Source organism: Bombyx mori, chromosome 16 (genome assembly GCF_030269925.1).
Source record: "Bombyx mori chromosome 16, ASM3026992v2".
NCBI classification, from domain to species: domain Eukaryota; kingdom Metazoa; phylum Arthropoda; class Insecta; order Lepidoptera; family Bombycidae; genus Bombyx; species Bombyx mori.
The window spans coordinates 7,972,475-7,996,891 of NC_085122.1; the positions used below are offsets into that span (position 1 = coordinate 7,972,475).

The window sequence follows — 24,417 nt, forward strand, 5'->3', positions numbered from 1 at the left end:
GATTCGAATACCGCCACAGATGCATCGTTATATATGAATACCCTAAACATATTTTACTGATTAGGTCATGGGAACTCAAAGAAAAAATTAATACCCAAGTTGAATTATTTTAGGAATAAACAGCGAGTTTGCTAACTCACGAAGAAAAGCGTATATTTAGTAGAAACATTTATTTTAAGCTGGACATAGATTTATAAGAAAACATTAAAAATAGATTATTTTATAATAAGTAAAATCAAATGAACTATAATATTTTACAAACAACAGTCTAACTACAATTATTCTATAAGTTTTAGTCTACCGTCAAGTGAATGTTGTGACTCATCTATCGGAGATATTTCCTTTATTATATCTTCAAAAACTTTTAGCATTTTCCCCACATGTTTAGGGTTTCGTGAATTTTCTTTTAGCATCTGAAAATTTTAAATTAATAATTAGATTTAAACTAGATTTCAAAATTACTGCGCTGCTTAGACTATATTCAAATATAAAAAAAACACTAAATTATTTCACTGCTTAGATTAGAATTTCCAATAGTAAGCAGGTGGTGGATGAAAATTTGTCTTTCAAATAATTAAGTTTCTTCAATAGATAGTTCGTCTATTTAATTTACCGTGAATCCAGCTCCTCCCATTAGGAAATAGTCCAGCGTGGCCAGTTGATAGACTTCATCCGGGTCTAAAGGTCGGTAAACATCACCTCGCTTCACAAGTACTGATGCTACATTCCGTGGTAATGTTGTATTTACTGTGATTCTCATACCTGTATCGTTAAAAAATATTTTAGCATTTTTCTCAGTGTTGTTAAATCGTATGCATCTATTTACCAACAGACCTATTTTTCTAAAAAGTTTTTAGTTGTTTATTATTAGTAAAAGGAGAGACTTCGTTTTTTTTTTTTCTATAAACTAAATTAGCAGACAAATTCCTGGAGATCTGCAATAGATCAGTAAAGAAAGTCGTGTCCAAGAAATTTATTGTTGGAATACGGAGGCTATTGACTCTCTAATCTGAATAGGAACTTGCCCACTTTAATACGCTCAGATTAAGCCAATGAGCTTACCAACACGTCCGAGCGTTGCTGGAATCCCCTCTTCCGCTACGAGCGATTAGGTGAGGAAAAAATACATCGGCCGGAAGTTTCAACTCTAGTGCTATAGCAGCAATTCTATTGTAATATATTCCCATTATACTATAAACATATTTAAATCAAATCTCATGAGTTCTTCTCGTCAAATACAAGTAGGGTTTTAGATAACCAAGGTATAAGGGAGGATTAGATATCCAATATAGTAGTTTAAAAGTACTCTGGTAGTATCAAGTACATTTCATCAATGTAAAAATCATCCAATATACATATCGAATGAATATTATGGAAAAAATATTCAGCATTGTCTTTCACACCACTTCTTTACTGACTTTTTTTCCAACCTAATCGTTGGTAGCCGTTAGTAGTATGGGGCTATTCCAACTTCACGCGGATCGTTAAGTGAGTTGACAGGCTCAACCTGAGAGCATTGCTAACTAGCAAGAGCAGTGCTTCGCTGAATCTACTACCGAATCGGAATCGCGAGTCACTGAGAAGATCCGAGAAACTCAGTGGGCTGTGTCTATGGGCTTGACCGTCCAATCGCCTTATGCATTATGCTACACTTTAGGTTATCTTAATTATGAAAAAAATAGACTTACCAGAAAACTGTGGCACCCAAGGTCCAGAGAATGGAACACTGTTATAAGACTTGCTGAAGCACTTTCTCAATGCTTCCAATATATACCTCCCTTGAATTTCCAATGCAATCAACTCATTAGAAAATGGGAATATATTGAGGGCCGTAGCACGTGTCAATTCTGTTGAAAATAAATTATATAATTATGTTTATTAGACTGCTAAGTTTAATGATTAGTTTTAGGAAAGAAAATAATCAAGAAATTATTATTAAATTTATTTCTGAAGATCTTTCAGAAATTATTTTTCAAACGGTCATCATATTACTATTTCTCGCTTTGGTGCATTTAAATAACACTATTTTTCACTTTTTAGCTGATTACAACGAGTTCTTGCACTGGAAAATGTAAAGAATGAGAATGTCTGCACTGAAGCATGTGACCGAACCAACTAAATTTAAACCGGTCTATTTGAAAGTACTGGCTTCGTAACTTCACTGCGTTAAGACTTGATGAGCTTGAAACTGAATTATGATTATGTCCTATAAGTGCTTATAATTTATAAGGATATGTTTTTAGTAACTTACTTCCCGACGGTAGAGGACTTCTTATGTTATTTCTTAGTAGAAAAGCTATGGTTGTCAAATTCGTTGGATACTTTGCAACAGTCTGAAATGGAATTACTAAAATTTCATCTACTTATATCCATATAGTCCTAGTCATTATTCGTTCCAAAAATTGATAAATCTAAAATTGTTTTATTCTTCCAGCCTATCTAAGTCAAGTCATCACCTTTTTACCAGAAAGTGCTGAAAGCTTCAGAGCATCTTAGATAAACTAATCGAAATCTGTCAATTCTATTCTAGATAGGAAATTTCTGAAGGTTTATCTTCAACTTCATCGTAAACTATGATGTAAAGCACAGGAGTAGAAACAATGCTAATAAAGATGGAGCTGATTTAATTATATTATTAACAAAAATTAACATACCGCTCTCCAACAACCATCGGCTACTATATTACCCAGGATACATTCGTGAGCACTACAATTGTAATCCGATAGAATTTGATTGGAATATCCGATTTCTTCATCGACTAATGAATGCAATTTTTTTTTGTATGGTTGCAGTAAAGATAGAATGGCCGGATCTATAAAGATTAGTATTTTGAAATTTAATATAACACTATCTATAAAATACTAATGAATTGATTCTATAGTTCAGAGCGTGTAGAAAATATTTAATAGACTACTACACATTCAACTTAACAGAATATAATTTGCATGATGTTGTTGATATTATATGATATTCTAAAGAGAACAGAACTCGGTCGATTTTCAATAGGACATATTTAATTTGTAAAGTCTGTAACGCAAAACTTCATAAAATATATCCTAGAAAATAGAATACCCCAGAATACCAAATACATTATTTACAGAAAGGAGTTAAAAGAGGAGTTAAAAGCCAAGAGAGCCTAAAAATTAAACTCAATAAAAAGAAGTTTCGAGTATCTTGCATCGATCGTGACCGCAAGATTACACTAAACCATAGATAGGTAAGTACTAGTACTGCTACTACTAGTAGTAGGGTTTTTTTGTAAGTTAACATGACCTACCCATTTGTACCGTGAAGCAGTAATGCGTTTAGGTTTGAAGGGTGGGGCAGCCGTTTTACTGTAAAAACTGAGACTTAGAACTCATGTCTCAAGGTGGGTGGCGGCATTTACATTGTTGGTTTCCAGTAAACATTTAACATCAGGTGAGCCGTGAGATAGCTAAAAGTTAAAAAGTAATGCCACTCTAAAGTCCACCGTTTTGTTATATTCGTCATTTGATATCCTAAGCAACTTACTTTAAAATTAGTAATCTTAGTTTCCCAAATATATACAAAAATACTTATTACCTTCTGGAATCGATCTGTTCAAAAATATCGGAGATCCCTCAAAATCCACAACTTCACCACTTTTGTCGAAAAACACTGTTATGTTACCCAAATATTTGGTAAAAGATGATGCCGTTACAATTATTACCTAAAAAAATAAAGAATACATATATACTTTATATTAGGGTTGAATAAAGAATATAATTTCATTTGAATGCATATTATCATCATCATGTACAGTATTTCAGTCGATGCCAGCAACTTGTCTTCTTGTTTTCTCTTAAAACCAAACACAATAATAATTTTTACTTATTGCTACATGCGCTAAATGCGGACTGCACCAAGACCAAGACCAGTCACTGTTGCAAACCTTAGTGAAAGGCCTATGAGGGACTGATGATGATGACAATGATGATGATGAATAAATTCTAATGATTGATCTAGATGACACGTAAGAACATAACGTCCTACATGAACCCAAAACGCACCATGGTTAAGCTACTTTATCGTATCAACAACCATGCTATCCGATAACGAAGTATAGAAATCAGAATTATTCATATTTCATCTTTGAAATTTATCACGGACCCAAACAATCTTTACTAGCGCACAAACGAACGCCATACAATGACGATTTGGTCTCGTCTATCCCTAACCTAACCTGGATCACTACGCTCAATACGAGTGCGTTTCTAGAGCATATTTTTTTTACAATATATCGACTTGGGAATTTTTCTTTAATGTTGATATGCCACTGAGTGCCTTAAAAAATTCCGAGCAGTATTTCCGTTGACTATGAGCAAGTGAATCGATCCTTTGCCTCGAAAAGAAATAACAAAAATAGAGAAGCACGCATATTAAAAGGTTTTTGTGCTCTTTATCTTAAGGCTAAAGCTTACCTGATGATCACAACCTTGCGTAGCCTCAACCAAGATTGGGTATGGGCCAGCTACTTTTTCTTTTGAGGGTGATTCACCATTCCAAAGCAGACTATGCGTGTGCCCACCAACTATTACATCTATGTTTTCCCCAACGGTCCTTGCTATTTCTCTGAAATAAATGTTATCGATGTAAATAAAATTCTTCATCTCTTTCAATCAAATTTCCTTCAGTGCTCTCCATCTAGCTTAATTTCGCATCAGTCTTTCTTTAAGTCAACCCGATCGACTTAAAGAACATTTAAATGCAAAGACCCTGGTGCTGTATTTTCCTATAAAACGTCATATTTTGATTTATAGTCAGTTGGTCCATAGCTTAAGAGATCGAGATCGCAAAGTTATATACGTAATAAGCTCTTCATAATGTTGATATGATGTATCTATAACTACCTTAAAAATTTAAAAACTAAAATTAAGATATTTGATTAATATTTTTCAAAATTATAAAGGGTATGGGTCAAATATTTCTAAACACGTTGATTTTAGTTCAAGCATTTCTGAAAGCGCGTCAACTCGCATTAGTAGTAATAATTCGTATTAAATTAAAATAACTTGTAGATGATTGCTAATTCCGATTCGTATTGCATTTACTTTTGCATAAAGTTTTATAATATTACTAGCTGACCCGGCAAACATTGTTTTGCCATATATAAGATTTCTAGGGAATTTGTAGTGTAGAAAAAAAAAATAACTTATTGTAAGTGTGTAAGGATGTGGTAAATGAGTGAAAGAGGTATGTAGTGCTGTGAACGATGAGGGAATATATAATAAAATAACAAAACCTCATTCAACCACATAATACCTCATTATAACAAAAAAAAATGTCCAAATAAAAAAAAATATGTTAGGGGTGGACAACCCTAATCACTTTGGGGTATAAAAAATTGATAGTAGCCGATTCTCAGGCTTACTGAATTTCATGAAAAAATTTCATGAGAATCGGTCAAGCGGTTTCGGAGGAGTATGGGAACGAACATTGTGCCACGAGAATTTTATATATTAGATAAACTGCACATCGACGCCAAGGCAAGCAATCCAACCTTACCTTACATACCAGTATCATGTTGCGTTTAGTTAACCTGAATTAGTTATCTATTCTAAAACATGTTTTTTTTTTATTCTTCACAGTAAACTGTCCTTATAATTTCAACTGTAGTTTAAAAAAAAAAAATTCATTGGCGATGAATGCACAACGTCAAGCGACATGTCCATTTCAATAAAGCTATAACAGTTCAAGTAGATTTTGAGGCATTATTCTTCTAAGTCTTCTTGTATGCGTGAATAAAAATTCTGCCCTTTAATATAGTTTTTTTCTTTTCTTACTTAATCGTCGGCAGCCTAAGCGACTATTGCACCTACACGTGGATCAGTATGGCATAACCTAAGAGGCTTACTAACACTGACTGGTGCACATACAATTGCTAAAAGCATGTACCCCGAGTTCTCTCGAGGTCCTATGTTTTCAAAGTCATCTAGTTTTTGTTCTTTTCTGCGTTATTTGTCAGGGACATCAGCAACACAATTACTTTTTTTTTTTCAAGTTCACCCGCTATAGATATTATCTTAAGAACTCACTTGTCAACGTCCAAGCCACAATGTGACAGAACAATTATGATATCGACTCCTTTGTCTTTTAGCAGCTTAGCTTCTCTTTCGACAACAGGAATTGAATCCAGAAATTTTACGTTCTCCGATTTTGATGCAATCTGTAACCAAATATGTTAGCGAAATATTTAGAATAATGTTAATGCATCACTATTGGAATCAATGAGTTATACTTATGTTAAGAAGAATGCAGTCATAACGGAACGATATCTGAAATGTAAGAATGAAAGAGATGCCCAAATCTATACTAATATATAAATCTACAGTGGTTTTTACGGATGTTCCGTTATAACTACTGAACCATGCATCCGATTGACTTGAAACTTGGTATCCATGTAGAAAATACATCTAGTTAATGGTTAGGGTAATATTTATATGAGTGTTGGACTCCCTAATAATAATGACAATAATTAATATTGTTAATTTTAAATGCCCAGCGAAGCGGGCGAGTGCGGCTAGTACGAGATAAGATTAAGCATAAGAGAGTAAACGAATACACAATTTGTCTGAAATTTATATGGATTGTTAATTTGAATTGTAGTTTTTATAATAAAGAAAATAAAAGAGAATAGAAATTAAAAATTAACGTCAAGTATTTATATAATTATATAAATAATAAACGTTCTGAGCTTTTCCCGCTATATATCTATACTAATATTATAAAGAGGAAAGATTTGTTTGTTTGTTTGTTTCGAATAGGCTCCGAAACTGCTGGACCGATTTGAAAAATTCTTTTTCCATTAGAAGCTGACATTGTCCCTGATTAACATAGGCTACTTTTTTTTATTTTTTTTTTATTTATTTTTTTTGTTTCATGTGTGTTTTAATGTTTCCGAAGCGAAGCGAGGGCGGGTCGCTAGTATCTAATAATCAATGATTATGATGCTAGCGATATCACGCGTGACTCTCATCCTGCAGGCACTGTTTTGGTAATGCACCAACCGACAAATTATGTACATTTGTTTGTTTAATTTAACTGTTTTATTATTGAAAATACAACACAACACAAGCAACCTAATTAGATTGCACTATAATATAAAATTTATTCAACATTTAAATTTGAATATTTTTTTAAATTTAAATATACGATATCACAATACGCTACAAGCAAACACGAAATAATAATTAAGGTGTAGCATAAATTATGTTTTTGATATTTAATTGACGACGGCCCATAAATGCAGTGTACATATAAATGTATACATATAAGTAATTAATAACCAAATCTAATGACGAATGAAATTCTTTAGGGATATTAGGGGCTTCAAACCTATCGAATAAGCCTTTTTTACTTTTTGATAGTTTTGCGTTTCATCTTAATTTATAATTAAGTATAATAATATTAAAAATTAAAAGCGATGAAACGCATAAAACAAAAAATTAACATTGAACTAAAATTAAGAAGCACGTGAGCGTATTTTATTTTTTTAATTAATGTGTGCTGGTAAATTTGGATTAATAAAACAAGGTAAATAATCAAAACACAGAATGAATAAAGTGAATATTAATTCAAAAATTATGTTGATACGATTGCGCTCGTGTCTGTGATCTTTATTAATACGCTCTTATTAGCTTCAGACGTATGTATGTTAGTATGTAACGGAATCTTTGAACATGATTTTGACCCCCTTCAAAACGTCGGATTAACTCGAAATTTGGTATAGGTGCATGGTATAAGTAGTTATAAATATTTTATGAACAGATATTAGTAGAAGGGTTATTTTGATAATATCCTGAAAAGCGTCCCACGCTTTTTTTACAATAAAATCATTTTTTCTTGCACTATTTTTAATTCAAATTTATTAAATTTTTTATTTTCTATTTTGTAGTTGGACTTTCTATAATAGCGTATTTTGTAAGTTTTTTTAAACTAATATATATCTTTTCAATAGGTCAAATTGATACGAAATCTACATATATTTAAAAGTGAATGTATGTATGTGTGTTTGTATATTCGCTCAAAGTTATCTTACGTAATTAGCTTTCTGAATCGTCTTATGACTTTTATGTTTTAATTTAAAATTCCATTTTGAATTTTCAATTTTGTTGAACGCAAAGCCGCGGCCGCAGGTAGTAAGTATTCTATAAGAATATGAATGCAAACATAATTTTGAACAATCAGAACAAATTATAATGTTTAATTTTGTATTCATTTTTTATTTCCGTGACTAGATCGAATATGATAATCGAGTATCAATTAAACAAGTCATTTCATCGTCAATTGCGAGTGTTTCATTTACGTAATACCCTGGAGTAATAAATTCTGATTAACATCATCATTATCCTGCCCTTCTCCCAGTCACCTGGGGTCGGCGCAACATGTTTTCTCCTTCCATACTCTTCTATCATATACCATTTCTTCGCTCACTCTTACCCATATCGTCTTTCACGCAATTCATCCATTTCTTCTTAGATCTACCTCTTCCTCTATATCCTTCCACATTCATAGTTAATACTCTCTTACCAACCTCATTTTCATTTCGTCTCATTACATGTCCATACCATCCCAAACGCGCACTTCTCAGCTTCTCTGTCACAGGTGCCACTTTCAGACTTCCTCTAACATATTCATTCCGTATTCTATCCATTCTCGTTACTCCACACATCCGTCGCAACATTCGCATCTCTGCTGCATGCAATCGCCTTTCATCCATAAATAATTTCATCCATAAATTTTGATTAACAAAGATAATTATAAAAAAAAAACGAATATAGTTAAATAGAGAAAATGAAGGGAAAAGCTACATATTGAAGAAACTGCAGTACAGTCCAGATTTATTTTCACAAGTTTTGTACTAGCTGCTCATGATTAACTCGTTGTTAAATGGTTACTTGAGGAATACACAACGTGAAAGCTACTATTTAACTCAAAACATGATGTGTACGGGAAACCAACTGTATCTTTCAAGCAAAACGCACGAGTGCTTGCTGTTTTAAATAAAAGTTAATTAACTACTCTTTGTTTGTGGAAGGGATGATGAGTCACATGTTCATCTTCCCACAGTCGGGACTATAAGCTGACAACCACCGGTAAGTACTACCACCCCGCCTATTCCTGCCGCGAAACCGTAATGCGTTTCGGTTTGAAGGATGGGCAGCCGTTCTTTTCTAAATGTGGGTAAGTCCCATTTTTCGATGTTATATGACAGCATTTACGTGATATATTCCTATGGACTTCGGTAACCTCTTAACACCAGGTGGACCGTGAGCTCTTTTACTTATAGAAGAAAACGCAAAAAAAAAATCGGTTGTCTGTAAAGTCGGTTTACTGACGATAGTTGAACGTGACAACGTCATAAGAAAATACTGATAGAATGGTTTCATTTTTCAAAAGAAAATTTTAATTTTATTTGTTTGATAGATATTTTGTATGGATAATTGACACCACATTCACTTTTCACTGAACTTCATACATGACGAAAACATGTAAATGTATTATTGTATAGCAGCTGTCCACGCAGACGCATCGCTCACTCAAGTAGGAGAGAGACAGATGTCGAACGCTGCCGAACGCGGAGGCCGACTGTGCCTCTTTGTCGCTCGTTGCGCGCTCTCGCTTGCACTTCAAGCCTTAAATGGAACGCCTCAATGAGTCATGTTTTTTCGTGCGTGCAGCCGGCTCCATCGAATTATAAGACGTTGTCACGTCAAAACCCTCCATAACTTCCACTAAAGCACTCGATCTCGTAACAGAGACAGGTCTTGGAAGGACGTTGGCAAATTGTTTACACAAAACTTGTACAAATTAACAGCATAGCCCTATTGGCCCACACTGCATATTCTGGTCCAACCATTGGCTCTCAAATTACAATGCTGTATTTTTTGTGTTCTCATATTAAAAATCCAAAATACACACCGGTGTTTCTGTAGTTATCAGGCCGATGACTCCGATATTACGGCCGTTCTTTGTTACAACCACATGTGGCTTGATGATGCCCTGCAATGAGGGCACATCGCTGATGTCTATATTTGCAGCTACGACGGGCGCTCGTAGGGTCGCGATGTAACGCGATAAGTCCGCTACCCCATCATCGAATTCATGGTTACCTATTGCCTGAAATATTTTAGGTATTAATCAGTATTAATGTTCACGTATAATACTATATTATACCGGTGGTAGGACCTCTGGTGAGTCCGCACGGGTAGGTACCACCACCCTGTCTATTTCTGCCGTCAAGCAGTAATGCATTTCGGTTTGAAGGGTGGGGCAGCCGTTGTAACTATACTAAGACCTTAGAACTTATATCTCAAGGTGGGTGGCGCACTTACGTTGTAAATGTCTATGGGCTCCAGTATCCACTTAACACCAGGTGGGCTGTGAGCTCGTCCACCAATCTAAGCAATAAAAAAATAAAAAATAATAGTATCGAGCCGTGGTTATGACGTCATCTGTGACGTAAAGAACTGTATTGTTTTCGGAAGTCAATCTGTGCCAATTTTCGTGGAGGCTAATTAGCGTATCTTCACTAGTAACCAGTGAAACCTTTTATTTTACTCAATACTGTTTTTGTCATACAGAAGAAAGCTCATCGAATTGTCGATCACATTCTTGCATTGCTCATGGGCATCAGCGAAGTATGGGGCAAAGCTAAGTCGCCTACAAGAACTTTACAGTGCGATTACAGATATATTTCCGTATAGCGTATAGCATCAAGCTCTGGAATGAATACATTTTCAAATATAAAATCCTTAATACGGTTGATTTAACTTTGCCCCTAACACGGACATAGGTCCATAACCATCAGTCAGGTATTTGTACTGTTTACTAAATTAAAAATAAAATGAACAGATTTACGAGTATGTCTCTCGTTCAAAATCGATACAAACACTCCGGTCACCGTTCTAGTTGAACCCGTCGCTTGCGACGAAGGTCTCAACGAGTACATTAACCCACAGACACAGCCCACTGAGTTTCTCGCCGGATTTTCTCAGTGGGTCGCGTTTCCGATCCGGTGGTAGATTCTGCGAAGCACGGCTCTTGCTAGGGTTCGTGTTAGCAACGTCGTCACGTTTGAGCCCCGTGAGCTCACCTACTAGTTAAGGTTACGCTGAAATAGCCTCTCAAGGCTATCAGCTTAGGTAGGATAAAAAAAAAGATACATACATGGACATCATTTGGTAGCAAGTTGATGAATTTTTGGGTTACATTCCATTTCAATAGGGTGTACCAGTAGGTGCCCTGGAAAACGTCTCCTGCGTTCAATACTAACGTTTCTGGATAAGCTTTGACCAACGTCGTTATCTCATGGTAAAGACGAGCGAATCCTCCCAAGCATTGGGTGTCATTATTGCGACACATCGGAAACTGGAGTGAGGTCTCTTCAAATCTAGAAAAAAAACACAACCGGGATAACACGTGTAAGGTTTGTTGTAAAATAATTATATTAAATTTAACATGTCAAAGTTAAGGCAATTTTCGCATTGCCAAATGCAACACTGTTGGTGGGAGCAATGGCAGTAGTGGGGACGTGACATAATAAAAAAGGCGGTAGTCTGAAAAAACGGGACAGAAAGCAGTGTATTCGGTAGTGAACAGATGTCTAAAGATTGGACAAGTGGAGTTACAAATAAAGCAATACAGAATTAAATAAACTACTGCAATCTGTGTATTTATTTCCTGGCTTTGGGACCCGGATCTTACACACGCAAGAATAACTGCGATCTTATATTTTATTTTATAGTAAATTAAGTATATGATTATATTACTAAAGAATAGTGGTGTAATTAGTATGCAATATAAGTTTAATTATATTAGAGGATTTAGCAAAATTAATAGGATACATTTTTTGAGAAAAACACGACTGTTTGCCATGCTTCGTCATGTGACCGTCGCTAAATGTTTGAAAAACATTCAGTTGTTGAAGCGACTCGCGTATCGCTTATTATACAAATACAATACATTATTGTTTTTATTTTTTACTTTAAGCAGCTCAATGAGCTCAGGACCCTGTTATCTAAGTGATTACCGATAACCATAGGAATCATAACGCAAATGACGTGACCCTGAGACAACACCTTTACTGGTGGTAGGACCACTTGTGAGTCCACATGGGTAGATACCACCACCCCGCCTATTTCTGCCGTGAAGCAGTAATGCTTTTCTGTTTGAAGCGTTGGGCAGCCGTTATAACTATACTGAGACCTTTTTTTTTTTTTTAATGGTCAGGAGGAAATCGCCGGACTTCCGCCCTCCACTGGGGATAAAGGGCGGAGCATGTCAGAGTCGACCTGACTAAAACCTCCTGTCGCTCAACAACCAACGTCCAAACCTCGCATGAGACAGAACTCATGAAGAGGCAAAGGGGGGAAAGTGAAGCGTTTAGTGCGGAGCACATCTCTCCCATCACCCTCCCCATCGGGACGCCGGACTGGCGGTCGTCGGCGCCACGACCACCAGCCCTCTCGGTCGGCAGGCTATCCGGAGCCCGCCTAGATGGCGCCGGTTAGAGTGAGCTATCCTACGGAATACCCCGCTGAGTCAGAACCAGCGTGGGTCGAGGATATCCGGCCTTCTATCACCCGGATGCTCTTGCGTAAAACGCGTGTAGAGCAGCTTGCACGTCGTCTTCTTAGGCCCCCCTCGCCGGTCCCCAGACCGACATGTGAGGGGGGACCCGAAACACTTAGAGGGCCAGGGTTTGGGCGAGATCCGCCTCCCTGGCCCCCGCTCGACGGCGGCGGGATTGTGCGTCTCTCACGCGCCCCGCCGCCTCCTTCTGCGAGATGGTGCACTCGCAGAAGTCGAGCATCGCCTTCCACGACTCGTCGTCGCCGAGCATCGATGCCACAACACTCGGCAACGACAAGTCGTTTCCTACTTTTGCGACGAGGACACGGCGCCACCCCTCCCATGCGAGGCAGGCGACGAGCGTATGCTCTGCCGTGTCCAAGTCGCAATCACAATGGTGGCACTCTGCCGTCGGCTCGGCTCTGATCCGGTGCAGGAACTCACCGAAGCAACCATGCCCAGTGAGCACCTGCGTGAGCCGGAAAGTGAGGCGTCCTCTGTCACGATTCACCCAATCCACAAGGACCGGGCGAATCGCCTCGACGGTCCTACGACCGGCCGAAGGATCAGCCAGCCGATACTGAGACCTTAGAAGCTATATCTCAAGGTGGGTGGCGCATTTACGTTGTAGATGTCTATGGGCTCCAGTAACCACTTAACACTAGGTGAGCCGTGAGCTCGTCCATCGATCTAAGCAATAAAAAAAACATGAAGTCGAATTTCCAATTGTATACCCCTGTCTTAGGAATGAAACTGAAAAGCACTGCTTTAGGACAGAATTAGGCCTGATGATGGTATTTCCCCATATAGATTAATAATACGATCTATGACTACTATTATTTCCCCGCCAATTACATATGTTTGGGTGGGCTGTTTTTTCCCTACCTATTCTAGTGACCTCCAGAGGTTATTCTAGATTAACCGAACTGGCAGGTGAGCTCACTGGGCTCAAACCGGGAGTGTTGCTAGCACTGGCCCTTGCAAGAGCAGTGCTTCACAGAATCTACCAGCGGATCGGAAACGCGACCCACTGAGAAGATCCGGCGAGAAACTCAGCGGGCAAGGGTAGGCAGTGATATCGTTTCCGCAACTAACTATTTTCCTTTTGTCATTACAAGCTTTGTGTATTTGTCTATAACGCATACATATATTTGTATACAGCACGTAAAGGGTATTTCTAATTCAATTTTCACCCACTTCTTATTGTTGTATCATCATAAACTTGGTAATAGTGTGTTTATGACAACACAAAGCTACTTTTGAGCTAGACTGATTATAAACGTTGCAGATAGCTTAGATGACCTATGAGCTCGATAAATGGGGTAAGATAATAAATAAAACAGACAGAATTGGAACACGCCAAAAGCTATAATATTGAACCCCGATATAATCGCATCGCATTTTGAAGTCGTCGTGGCCTAAAGGATAAGACATCCGGTGCATTCGTATCGAGCGATGCACCGATGTTCGAATCCCGCAGGTGGGTACCAACTTTTCTATGAAATACGTGTACTTCACAAATGTTCACGATTGACTTCCACGATGAAGGAATAACATCGTGTAATAATATACAAACCCACAAAATTATAATTTGCGTAATTACTGGTGGTAGGACCTCTTGTGAGTCCGCACGGGTAAGTACCACCACCCCGACTATTTCTGCCGTGAAGCAGTACTGCGTTTCGGTTTGAAGGGTGGGGCAGCAGTTTTAACTATACTGAGACCTTCGAACTTATATATCAAGATGGGTGGGGCATTTACGTTGTAGATGTCTACGGGCTCCAGTAACCACCACCTAACACCAGATGGGATGTGAGCTCGTCCACTGATGTAAGAAATAAAAAAAAAAAACATCCGACACGAAATCACCTCAAACATACGGATTACCTATACAAAATATATATATATATACTTTGACAGTTAACTGTTAACAATAACAACAGACGTACCAATTCACCTCCTTGTAATGTAATGACCCATTAATATGACAAGGCCGCACGTACTAACTACATTATGACAATTCTCAAGTTTCCTTATTAACCAATATACTGGACAACGTCCAATTTAGGTAACAAAATGTTAATGTATATGTGTATGTTTGTATGGCCCTCTTCCATCTGCCGGGAACGTGTTATTAGCTTCTTCGGACACACCATGAGGTCTCCCAGACATGAATTAGAGAAGCTCATAATTGCGGGTCGAATAGAGGGCGAGCGCGCCGTGGGCAAAACACCAGCCAAATGGTCAGATCTAGTAAGGCAAGCACTTGGTGGTAGTCTGTACCATGCAGTCCAAGCCACACATGATCGAACACAGTGGAGGAACGTCACATGTAGTCGCGATCCTCTGCAGTGAGGAAACGATATAGAAGAAGAAGTATGTTTCTCCACATAAAACTGGAGAGCCGTTAGCCCAATTCATAGTCCATATAGCAATATATGAAACTTTGCACACATGTAGGTACCCGTAAAGGGTCACATGATAATTCTGACGAATATGGTTACCGCATAGGTGGCGCTGGTGGCAGTGATTTTTTTCTTTTGAACCATAGATCGAATTGTTAAGAAAACTGTATAAATATATAGAATAAAAATTAGGTTCACCTAAATATATTATGTCTTACGTAGCTAGCTTTCTGGATCGTCTTAATATGGCTTTTATGTTTACATTTTTTCAATTGCATTTTGTAGCGGGCGAAGCCGCGGGCGTAGCTAGTGTATTATAATTTACAACATAAATCCATAATTAATATATTGCTTAAACATGAGCACTCGCAAGCACAGCATATTATTATGATAAATATTTTAAAAATATTTTGGTCTTTGAAGTCATTGTGGCTTAAATATACATTAGCTATCAACATTTTTTTTAAGGATATATACTTATAGGTTGGGGAAAAAGTCTTTTCGCATTATAGTATGTATGAACTTGTAATAAAATCTCTTTGGCTATACTATTTGTATCTGGCTGGTTTTGGTATCATTAAAAGTTTAAATAGATACATAATTCCAAATTCAAATTAGGAAAATGTGTGATTTTTATTTATTTTTCGTACTGTCAAGATGAGTGAATCTAATGAAGAAATTCGATACATTTTAAAATTTTACTACAAAAAGGTAAAAATGCAACGCAAGCCGCGAAAAAAAATTGCGATGCTTATGGACCTAGTGATTGCACTCTGTGAGATTAGGGCTGTGAGAGTAGCACAAATTTGGTTTAAGCGTTTTCAATCAATCAATTGTAGGCAGCGGCTTGGCTCTGCCCCTGGCATTGCTGAAGTCCATGGGCGACGGTAACCACTCACCATCAGGTGGGCCGTATGCTCGTCTGCCTACAAGGGCAATAAAAAAAAAAAAAAAAAAAAAACTGGAAATTTTGATGTCAAAGATGCACGCCGCTCTGGTCGCCCTATTACGAATAAAATGGATGCCATTTAAAAAAAAGTGAAGTAAGATTGGCATATCAGTAGGCCCGACGTAGCTGAAGAACTGGGAATTGACCACAAAACAGTTTTGGCGCATTTGAAAAAAACTAGGTACACAAAAAAGCTCGATATTTTGGTAGCTCACAAGCTCACTGAAAGAAACTTAATGAACCGTGTACTCATTTGTGATTCTTTATTACGACGTAATGAAACCGAACCATTTTTGAAGAAGCTGATAGCTGGTGATGAAAAGTGGAACACGTACGACAAGAACGTGCGAAAAAGGTCGTGGTCAAAGGCCGGTCAGGCTTCACAGACTGTGACAAAACTCAGGTTAACTCGCAACAAGGTGATGCTGTGTGTGTGGTGGGATTGGAAGGGCATTATTCACTGTGAGCTGTTGTCTCCAGGCAGGACCATCGATTCTGAACTCTACTGCGAACAACTGATGAGATTAAAGCAAGAAGTTGAGAGAAAGCGGCCGGAATTAAACAACAGAAGGGGTGGTTTTTCATCAAGATAACGCTAGACCTCACACATTTTTAGCCACTCAGCAAAAATTAAGAGAGCTTTGCTAGGAGGTGTTAATGCATCCGCCGTATAGTCCTGACTTTGCACCTTCAGATTTCCACCTGTTTCGGTCTCTTCAGAATTATTTAGGTAGTGTTAGGTTAATATCACGAGAGGACTGCCCAAACCTTAAGTCGTCGTGGCCTTAAGGATAAGACGTCCGGTGCATTCGTGTTGAGCGATGCACCGGTGTTCGAATCTCAGGCGGGTACCAATTTTTCTAATGAAATACGCACTCAACAAATGTTCACGGTTGACTTCCACGGTGAAGGAATAACATTGTGTAATAAAAATCAAACCTGCAAAATTATAATTTGCGTAATTACTGGTGGTAGGACCTCTTGTGAGTCCGCGCGGGTATGTACCACCAACCTGCCTATTTCTGCTGCGAAGGAGTAATGCGTTTTGGTTCTAAGGGTGGGGCAGCCGTTGTAACTATACTTGAGACCTTAGAACTTATATCTCAAGGTGGGTGGCGCATTTAAACTGGTGGTAAGACCTCTTGTGAGTCCGCGCGGGTGGGTACCACCACCCTGCCTATTTCTGCCGTGAAGCAGTAATGCGTTTCGGTTTGAAGGGTGGGGCAGCCGTTGTAACTATACTTGAGACCTTAGAACTTATATCTCAAGGTGGGTGGCACATTTACGTTGTGGATGTCTATGGGCTCCAGTAACCACTTAACACCAGGTAGGCTATGAGCTCGTCCACCCAACTAAGCAATAAAAAAAAAATTTTTTGTCTTGCATGGTGGTTCTCCAAACATGCAAGATGTCTGTGATACTCAGTAGTATATTTGGTCATGATATCTGATGGTCAATATCAGTTTACTTATCCTCATCATCATGAACAGAAAGAAGTTTGCTAGGGAAAAATCCGCCTAGCCTACGTTAGCCATAGCTTCCGAAATTGTGGTACCCAAAGAAGCAGCATTTTTTTTTCCTAACTAAGCTGATAGCCTTGAGAGACTATATCAGCGTCGCCTTAACTAGTAGGTGAGCTCACGGGGCTCAAACCTGATGACGTTGCTAACACGAACCCTAGCAAGAGCCGTACTTCGCAGAATCTACCACCGGATCGGAAACGCTACCCACTGAGAAGATCCGGCGAGAAACTCAGCGGGCTGTGTCTGAGGGTTAATTTACTCGTCGAGCCCTTCATCACAAGCGACGGGTTCGACAAGGACGATGACCGGTAACCATCGTACAAGTCATATAATTCTCGGTCCCGTAACAACTTACCGGGTGAATTGTGAGTTCGTTTGCCCATAAGAAGCATATTTATTTTTCACAAAACATACGTGTTCGCAACGTGAAATAAAGAAAAAAAAAAACATTACAGAATCATGTTCGAGTGATGATAATAATGTGCATATAATCTGTACTCGTGACACCAAAGCCATTAGTTTCCTTATTATCACAACTTAAAATGGCTTTGAAGTGTTGGTTCGAAGCGGTTTCGAAGATAAGAACGTTATGTTGACTGATATAATATTTTAATCTATAATATAAAACCAATTGTTGCTAATCTTAAATTTTCTTCGCGTGTATTGAGTCATTAAGCAAATCAACAACACGAACTTCACGCATTATACGAAGACACGAACATTACAAAAACGAATAATTGAGTCGTCTATTATCAAAGCCGGCAATCTGACTTTTGAACAATATTGGTAAATCAGAAAAACGAATTATTGACTTTGTATTCCATTGGCAGTCACAAAACTCTTCGGAACGACATCTTAGATAAATAACAGGTTAACAGGCTATTAACCTTTATTTAATGCAGGTTTTGAACCGTATTCTTTGAAGGAGACGATTATATTCAAATCAATCTGTATTGATTTGAATATAATCATTTTGTTGATTGCTTCCCGCTTCCGTAGGTTTAACCCGCGATTCCCTACAAGTGACCCCTGGGTGGTGCAAAACGGGAGCCGAACACATAATCGGTGGTAGGACTTGTCCGACTGGCTGGCGACCACCCTCCAACTAGAGTCCGCCGCCAAATAGCCTAGCTGTGTTCCGGCGTGTGGGTTGGAGAGCCAGTTTTATTCCTTCCCTTTCCTCTTCCTTGTTCGGGGTGAATCTTGATGATGCCTGGAACATGCGGAGCAGACGTGCGTGCGAGCTCGCGGGACGTGATTGTTTGACGGGGGTATAGGGAGACCCAGTGAAACGGTGTTCGCCGCCGCCCGCCGGTCAGTTGGGGACCTGAACCCGGGTGTCTCTACTAAACTCCGCCCCGGGAAGCTGTCCCGCCAACCGGTGTAAAATCCTGCCGTGCGGTCGTCGTGCCGGAGTCGGAGACCGGAGTGGATCCCGGCGATCGCACGCAGGGTGGACTGGGGGCCCTTCCATGCCCTGCGTCAGTCTCTCACGCAACCCGTGGTCGAGCACGTACTGTGTTCCGCGCTTTATTCAGGTATCGTCATGATTTCGCTTCGAACTTCCTACCCCACCCATTCCCACTCTCCAAACAAAAAAAAAATCAAACATGACAGTACAAAAAAGGAAAAGGGTTTTGTCGGCGATGCCCCATTCCACATTTAATGTGGATTTCAGCAATGTAAGGGGCCTACACAGCAACCTCGACGCCGTACACCACCATCTTGAGACGGCGCAGCCTGCCCTCCTTTTTCTGACGGAGACGCAGATATCTGCTCCGGATGATACTTCGTACCTTGAATACCCCGGCTACGTATTGGAGCACAACTTCCTGCGTAAAGCCGGGGTGTGTGTATTCGTCCGGGCTGATGTCTGTTGTCGCCGTCTACGAGGCCTCGAACAACGGGACCTGTCCCTCTTGTGGCTGCGCGTAGACCATGGGGGTTGTACCCGAGTCTACGCGTGCCTGTACAGGTCCCAGAGCAGTGATGCAGGTTCAGCTCTGATAGAGCATGTGCAAGAGGGGACTAGCCGCGTGCTTGAGCAGTACCCATCTGCGGAGGTGGTGGTTCTTGGAGATTTTAACGCTCACCACCAAGAGTGGTTGGGGTCCAGAACCACTGACCTACCGGGTCGGGCTGCTTACGATTTCGCCCTGGCCTACGGCCTCTCCCAGCTGGTGACACAGCCCACCCGTGTCCCAGATATTGAGGGGCACGAGCCTTCTCTGTTGGACCTTCTGCTGACCACCGATCCAGCCGGATACAGTGTAGTGGTCGACGCTCCGCTTGGATCGTCTGATCACTGCCTTATCCGTGCTGCCACACCACTCTCTCGTCCTAGTCGTCGAACGACGACCAGGTATCGAAGAGTTTGGCAGTATTTGTCAGCAGATTGGGATGGATTGCGTGAATTTTACGCATCCTACCCATGGGGGCGGTTCTGCTTTTCCTCTGCTGATCCTGACGTCTGTGCGGACCGTCTTAAAGACGTGGTGCTCCAGGGGATGGAATTGTTTATTCCCTCCTCTGAAGTGCCCGTTGGGGGTCGCAGCAGACCCTGGTATAACAATGCCAGCAGGGATGCTGCACACCTCAAGCGGTCCGCATACGTGGCATGGGATAATGCCAGGAGACGTCAGGACCCTAACATCTCAGAGGAAAGGCGGAAATATAACGCCGCTTCCAGGTCCTACAAGAAGGCTATTGCCAAGGCGAAGTCGGAGCACGTTGCTAGAGTTGGCGAGCGACTAAAGAGCTATCCCTCTGGGAGCCGTGCTTTTTGGTCGCTCGCCAAAGCCGCAGAAGGAAACTTTTGCAGGTCTAGTCTCCCACCACTGCGAAAGTCCGATGACTGTCTGGCCCATAGTGCGAAAGAGAAGGCTGACCTTCTGGTCAAACTCTTCGCCTCGAACTCGACCGTGGACGACGGGGGTGCCACACCACCGAACATCCCCCGGTGTGATAGTTCCCTGCCGGAGATCTGCTTTACACAGTGTGCAGTCAGGCGGGAACTCCGACTCCTGGACGTCCATAAGTCGAGTGGGCCAGACGGCATCCCCGCAGTGGTTCTGAAAACGTGCGCCCCTGAGCTGACGCCTGCGCTAACGCGTCTGTATCGCCTCTCTTATTGCGCTAACAGGGTTCCGTCTTCATGGAAGACCGCCCACGTCCACCCTATCCCCAAGAAGGGTGACCGGTCGGACCCATCGAGCTATAGGCCTATCGCGATAACTTCCTTGCTTTCCAAGGTGATGGAGCGAATAATAAATATACAACTCCTGAAGTATCTTGAAGATCGCCAGCTGATCAGTGACCGACAGTACGGTTTCCGTCACGGTCGCTCAGCTGGCGATCTTCTCGTATACCTTACTCACAGGTGGGCTGAAGCCTTGGAGAGCAAGGGCGAGGCTCTTGCTGTGAGCCTTGATATCGCGAAGGCCTTCGACAGGGTCTGGCATAGGGCACTTCTGTCGAAGCTACCATCTTACGGAATCCCCGAGGGTCTCTGCAAGTGGATCGCTAGCTTTTTGGATGGGCGGAGCATCATGGTCGTTGTAGACGGTGACTGCTCTGATACCATGACCATTAACGCTGGCGTTCCACAAGGTTCGGTGCTCTCCCCCACGCTTTTCATCCTGTATATCAATGACATGCTGTCTATTGATGGCATGCATTGCTATGCGGATGACAGCACGGGGGATGCGCGATATATCGGCCATCAGAGTCTCTCTCGGAGCGCGGTGCAAGAGAGACGATCTAAACTTGTGTCTGAAGTGGAGAACTCTCTGAGGCGAGTCTCCGAATGGGGTGAATTGAACTTGGTTCAATTCAACCCGATAAAGACACAAGTTTGCGCGTTCACTGCGAAGAAGGACCCCTTTGTCATGGCGCCGCAATTCCAAGGAGTATCCCTGCAACCTTCCGAGAGTATTGGGATACTTGGGGTCGAGATTTCGAGCGATGTCCAGTTTCGGAGTCATCTGGAAGGCAAAGCCAAGTTGGCGTCCAAAATGCTGGGAGTCCTCAACAGAGCGAAGCGGTACTTCACGCCTGGACAAAGGCTTTTGCTTTATAAAGCACAAGTCCGGCCTCGCGTGGAGTACTGCTCCCATCTCTGGGCCGGGGCTCCCAAATACCAGCTTCTTCCATTTGACTCCATACAGAGGAGGGCCGTTCGGATTGTCGATAATCCCATTCTCACGGATCGTTTGGAGCCTCTGGGTCTGCGGAGGGACTTCGGTTCCCTCTGCATTTTGTACCGTATGTTCCATGGGGAGTGCTCTGAGGAATTGTTCGAGATGATACCGGCATCTCGTTTTTACCATCGCACCGCCCGCCACCGGAGTAGAGTTCATCCATACTACCTGGAGCCACTGCGGTCATCCACAGTGCGTTTCCAGAGGTCTTTTTTGCCACGTACCATCCGGCTATGGAATGAGCTCCCCTCCACGGTGTTTCCCGAGCGCTATGACATGTCCTTCTTCAAACGAGGCTTGTGGAGAGTATTAAACGGTAGGCAGCGGCTTGGCTCTGCCCCTGGCATTGCTGAAGTCCATGGGCGACGGTAACCACTCACCATCAGGTGGGCCGTATGCTCGTCTGCCTACAAGGGCAATAAAAAAAAAAAAAAAAAAAAAAAAAAAAAATTGACATATCAATAACATTTTTTTGTCCAAATGCACAGATTGCCACCTTTGATAATAGACGACTCAATTATGAAGTCTTTCTAATCTGATTGATGACAAGTACTCACTGTTACAAAAGTGATAATGAAACATCCGGTTTAGTCTTGGGTTTTATGTTGAGTGCGTTCGTCCTTAAGTGCGTGATCGTGAACCAACTCTATAAAAACAAGTTCAATGCCTTCGATAAACACTTACCGAGCGTGAAAATCATTGTAATGCACTATGTGAAGAGGAAAAGTATCAATATCCACCGCTTGAGTCCGTAAAAATAAGAAAACAAATACTATATTAAACACTGTCATATCGACGTAATGTATCAGTTAATCGATTATTATTAATGTGGAATCGATCATTCGCGGTAACTGCAACGCAGCCGTTCATGAGTAAAGTATAAGATAGACTAAAGGCTTAAAATGTTCGTTAGCAATCGAGTTTCGTTGAAATCGCTTGACTTCGAATTATACTCTCTAGGTCAAAGAAATACTGAACAAAATTGTTTAAATAAATTAAATAAAAAATATTTCCGTAGGTCATTTAAAAATATTTATAAATTGTGTTTTTAAAGTAGACCTATTTTTTTAATGCCCGTGGCTAAATGGATGATTTAAGTCACTGAGGGCCCAAGACAATGCTACATTCTACCAACTTTTAAATACTAGTACGCGGAAAAAGTTATTTTTATACTCACGAGACAGGCCACGGTCAAGTTTCAGGGACAGGACCTTCAGCAATGAAAAAAGCGACGAAGAACAATGCAGCTCAGCTGGTGTTAAGTAGTTATCGTCGACCATGGACGTCAGCAACGCCAAGGGTACAGCCAAGTAGCTGCTTACCGCTAAATAACAAATGAGATTGATATATTCTAGGGTCTGGAAGCATTATCACATTCTACTAACGTTAACCTAGAAAGGTACACAAATGCATGAAAGAAACCGTGTGTCTTAGCGCTAGCTCTTATCAATCCCAATTGTGTTATTTTCTACAATTTTTAATGATGACAGAACGTGGCTTGTCTACTTCCTTTGTTCACAACAATAGAAACATGTTTTTTCATGCATGAGAGTGCAATAAGTGAGTGGGGCAGCCGTTTTCTATACTAATATTATAAAGAAGAAAGATTTGTGTGTTTATATTGAATAGGCTCCGAAACTACTGAACCAATTTGAAAAATTCTTTCACTGTTTGGAAGCTACACTATTCCCCAGTGACATAGGCTTAAAAATCTTTTTTGAAAAAAATTAGGGATCCTTACTAAAACTCCAATAATGTAACCCAAGGCTTAAAAAAATTACCTAAAATATTCTTTACATCGCGTGCCCTGCGAAAACTATTGATGATAGAATAAAATAATGTACTACGACTTTGTGGAACACATTATTATTTACAAAAAGTGTCGCGAACGCATATGTCTAACTATTATAGTTATGCTGCAATAAGTGTTCTTAAATTAAAAAAAATAAAACGTCAAATATCGTTAATTTTTTGTGAAAGACCCGAGCGGAGCCGGGGCGAGCCGCTATACTGTATAAACTGAGACCTTAGAACTCATATCTGAAGGTGGGTGGCGGCATTTACGTTGTAGTTGTCTATGGGCTTCGGTAACCACTTAACATCAGGTGAGCCATAAAAAATAAATAAATAAATGCAAGCTCATCTTGATAATGTCGTAAGCGAGATTCGGGCATCTGTCAAATATCTTGTAGAATGGCGATTGGCCACAAATACCTAGACAAAAACTTTCACTTACTTATATAATTGGTACAATCACACTACCATAAACTGCAATCATATTCTTAGTATAGAATATCTAAATCCAAGTCCAAATTTAGCACAAACGAAGCAACTTTCCCTAAACGAATACTGTTGTCTATATCAGGATTGGAATTTTGATATAAAATTATCTAGATGTTAAGTAAGATGTAATATTTTGATTATAGATATTCCTTAATTTCCTCGCAGTCGCTGCATAGTGGATCCAACTTGCGCCTATGCGACTTATAATGCCTTGTTAGAGTCCTCATTAAGACTATTCGTTTACTGTAAGTTAAATTAATAGCCTCTAATGTTTACCAGATTTCGATCGTTCAGAGAGAGCTTCGGCATGTAGTTTCCCTGGTTTCCCAAGACTCCACCGATATATCGATCGATACAGAAGAAGATTGGTATTATTGCTAAGGACTTCCAATCCTATTTTATGTATAAAAATAGGTACTGTATATATTAAATAGCCATAATTGATCAGAACTGCCGACAATAAT

The 24,417-nt window shown here is 40.1% G+C and overlaps 1 protein-coding gene across 2 annotated transcripts; it reads right to left on the reverse strand.

The window, feature by feature from the left end:
* Positions 1-155: 155 nt before the first annotated feature.
* LOC101744472 (apyrase) lies at positions 156-22,869 on the reverse strand. 2 transcript variants are annotated; one of them, XM_062673049.1, is made up of 11 exons: positions 22,848-22,869; positions 11,191-11,413; positions 9,943-10,140; positions 6,057-6,187; positions 4,443-4,593; positions 3,565-3,691; positions 2,655-2,812; positions 2,252-2,333; positions 1,689-1,847; positions 614-762; positions 156-413 (listed from the first exon to the last, which is right to left on the reverse strand). In XM_062673049.1, exons 2-11 carry the CDS (start codon positions 11,383-11,385, stop codon positions 279-281), a joined length of 1,485 nt encoding a protein of 494 aa, XP_062529033.1. In that variant the 5' UTR covers positions 11,386-11,413; positions 22,848-22,869; the 3' UTR covers positions 156-278. The 2 variants fall into 2 exon arrangements, with proteins under 2 accessions (XP_062529033.1, XP_004928858.1); XM_004928801.5 differs by lacking the exon at positions 22,848-22,869 and adding an exon at positions 22,355-22,810.
* Positions 22,870-24,417: the final 1,548 nt, after the last annotated feature.

What these genes read in the sequence shown, in the direction of transcription:
- LOC101744472 (XM_004928801.5), bottom strand. Translation starts at nt 22,461, where the DNA reads ATGACAGTGTTTAATATAGTATTTGTTTTCTTATTTTTACGGACTCAA. An exon ending in CCGATGGTTGTTGGAGAGCG is followed by an intron (nt 2,334 to 2,654) that starts GTATGTTAATTT and finishes ATTCCATTTCAG; the next exon opens with ACTGTTGCAAAGTATCCAAC. An exon ending in AAGTCCTCTACCGTCGGGAA is followed by an intron (nt 1,848 to 2,251) that starts GTAAGTTACTAA and finishes TATTTTCAACAG; the next exon opens with AATTGACACGTGCTACGGCC.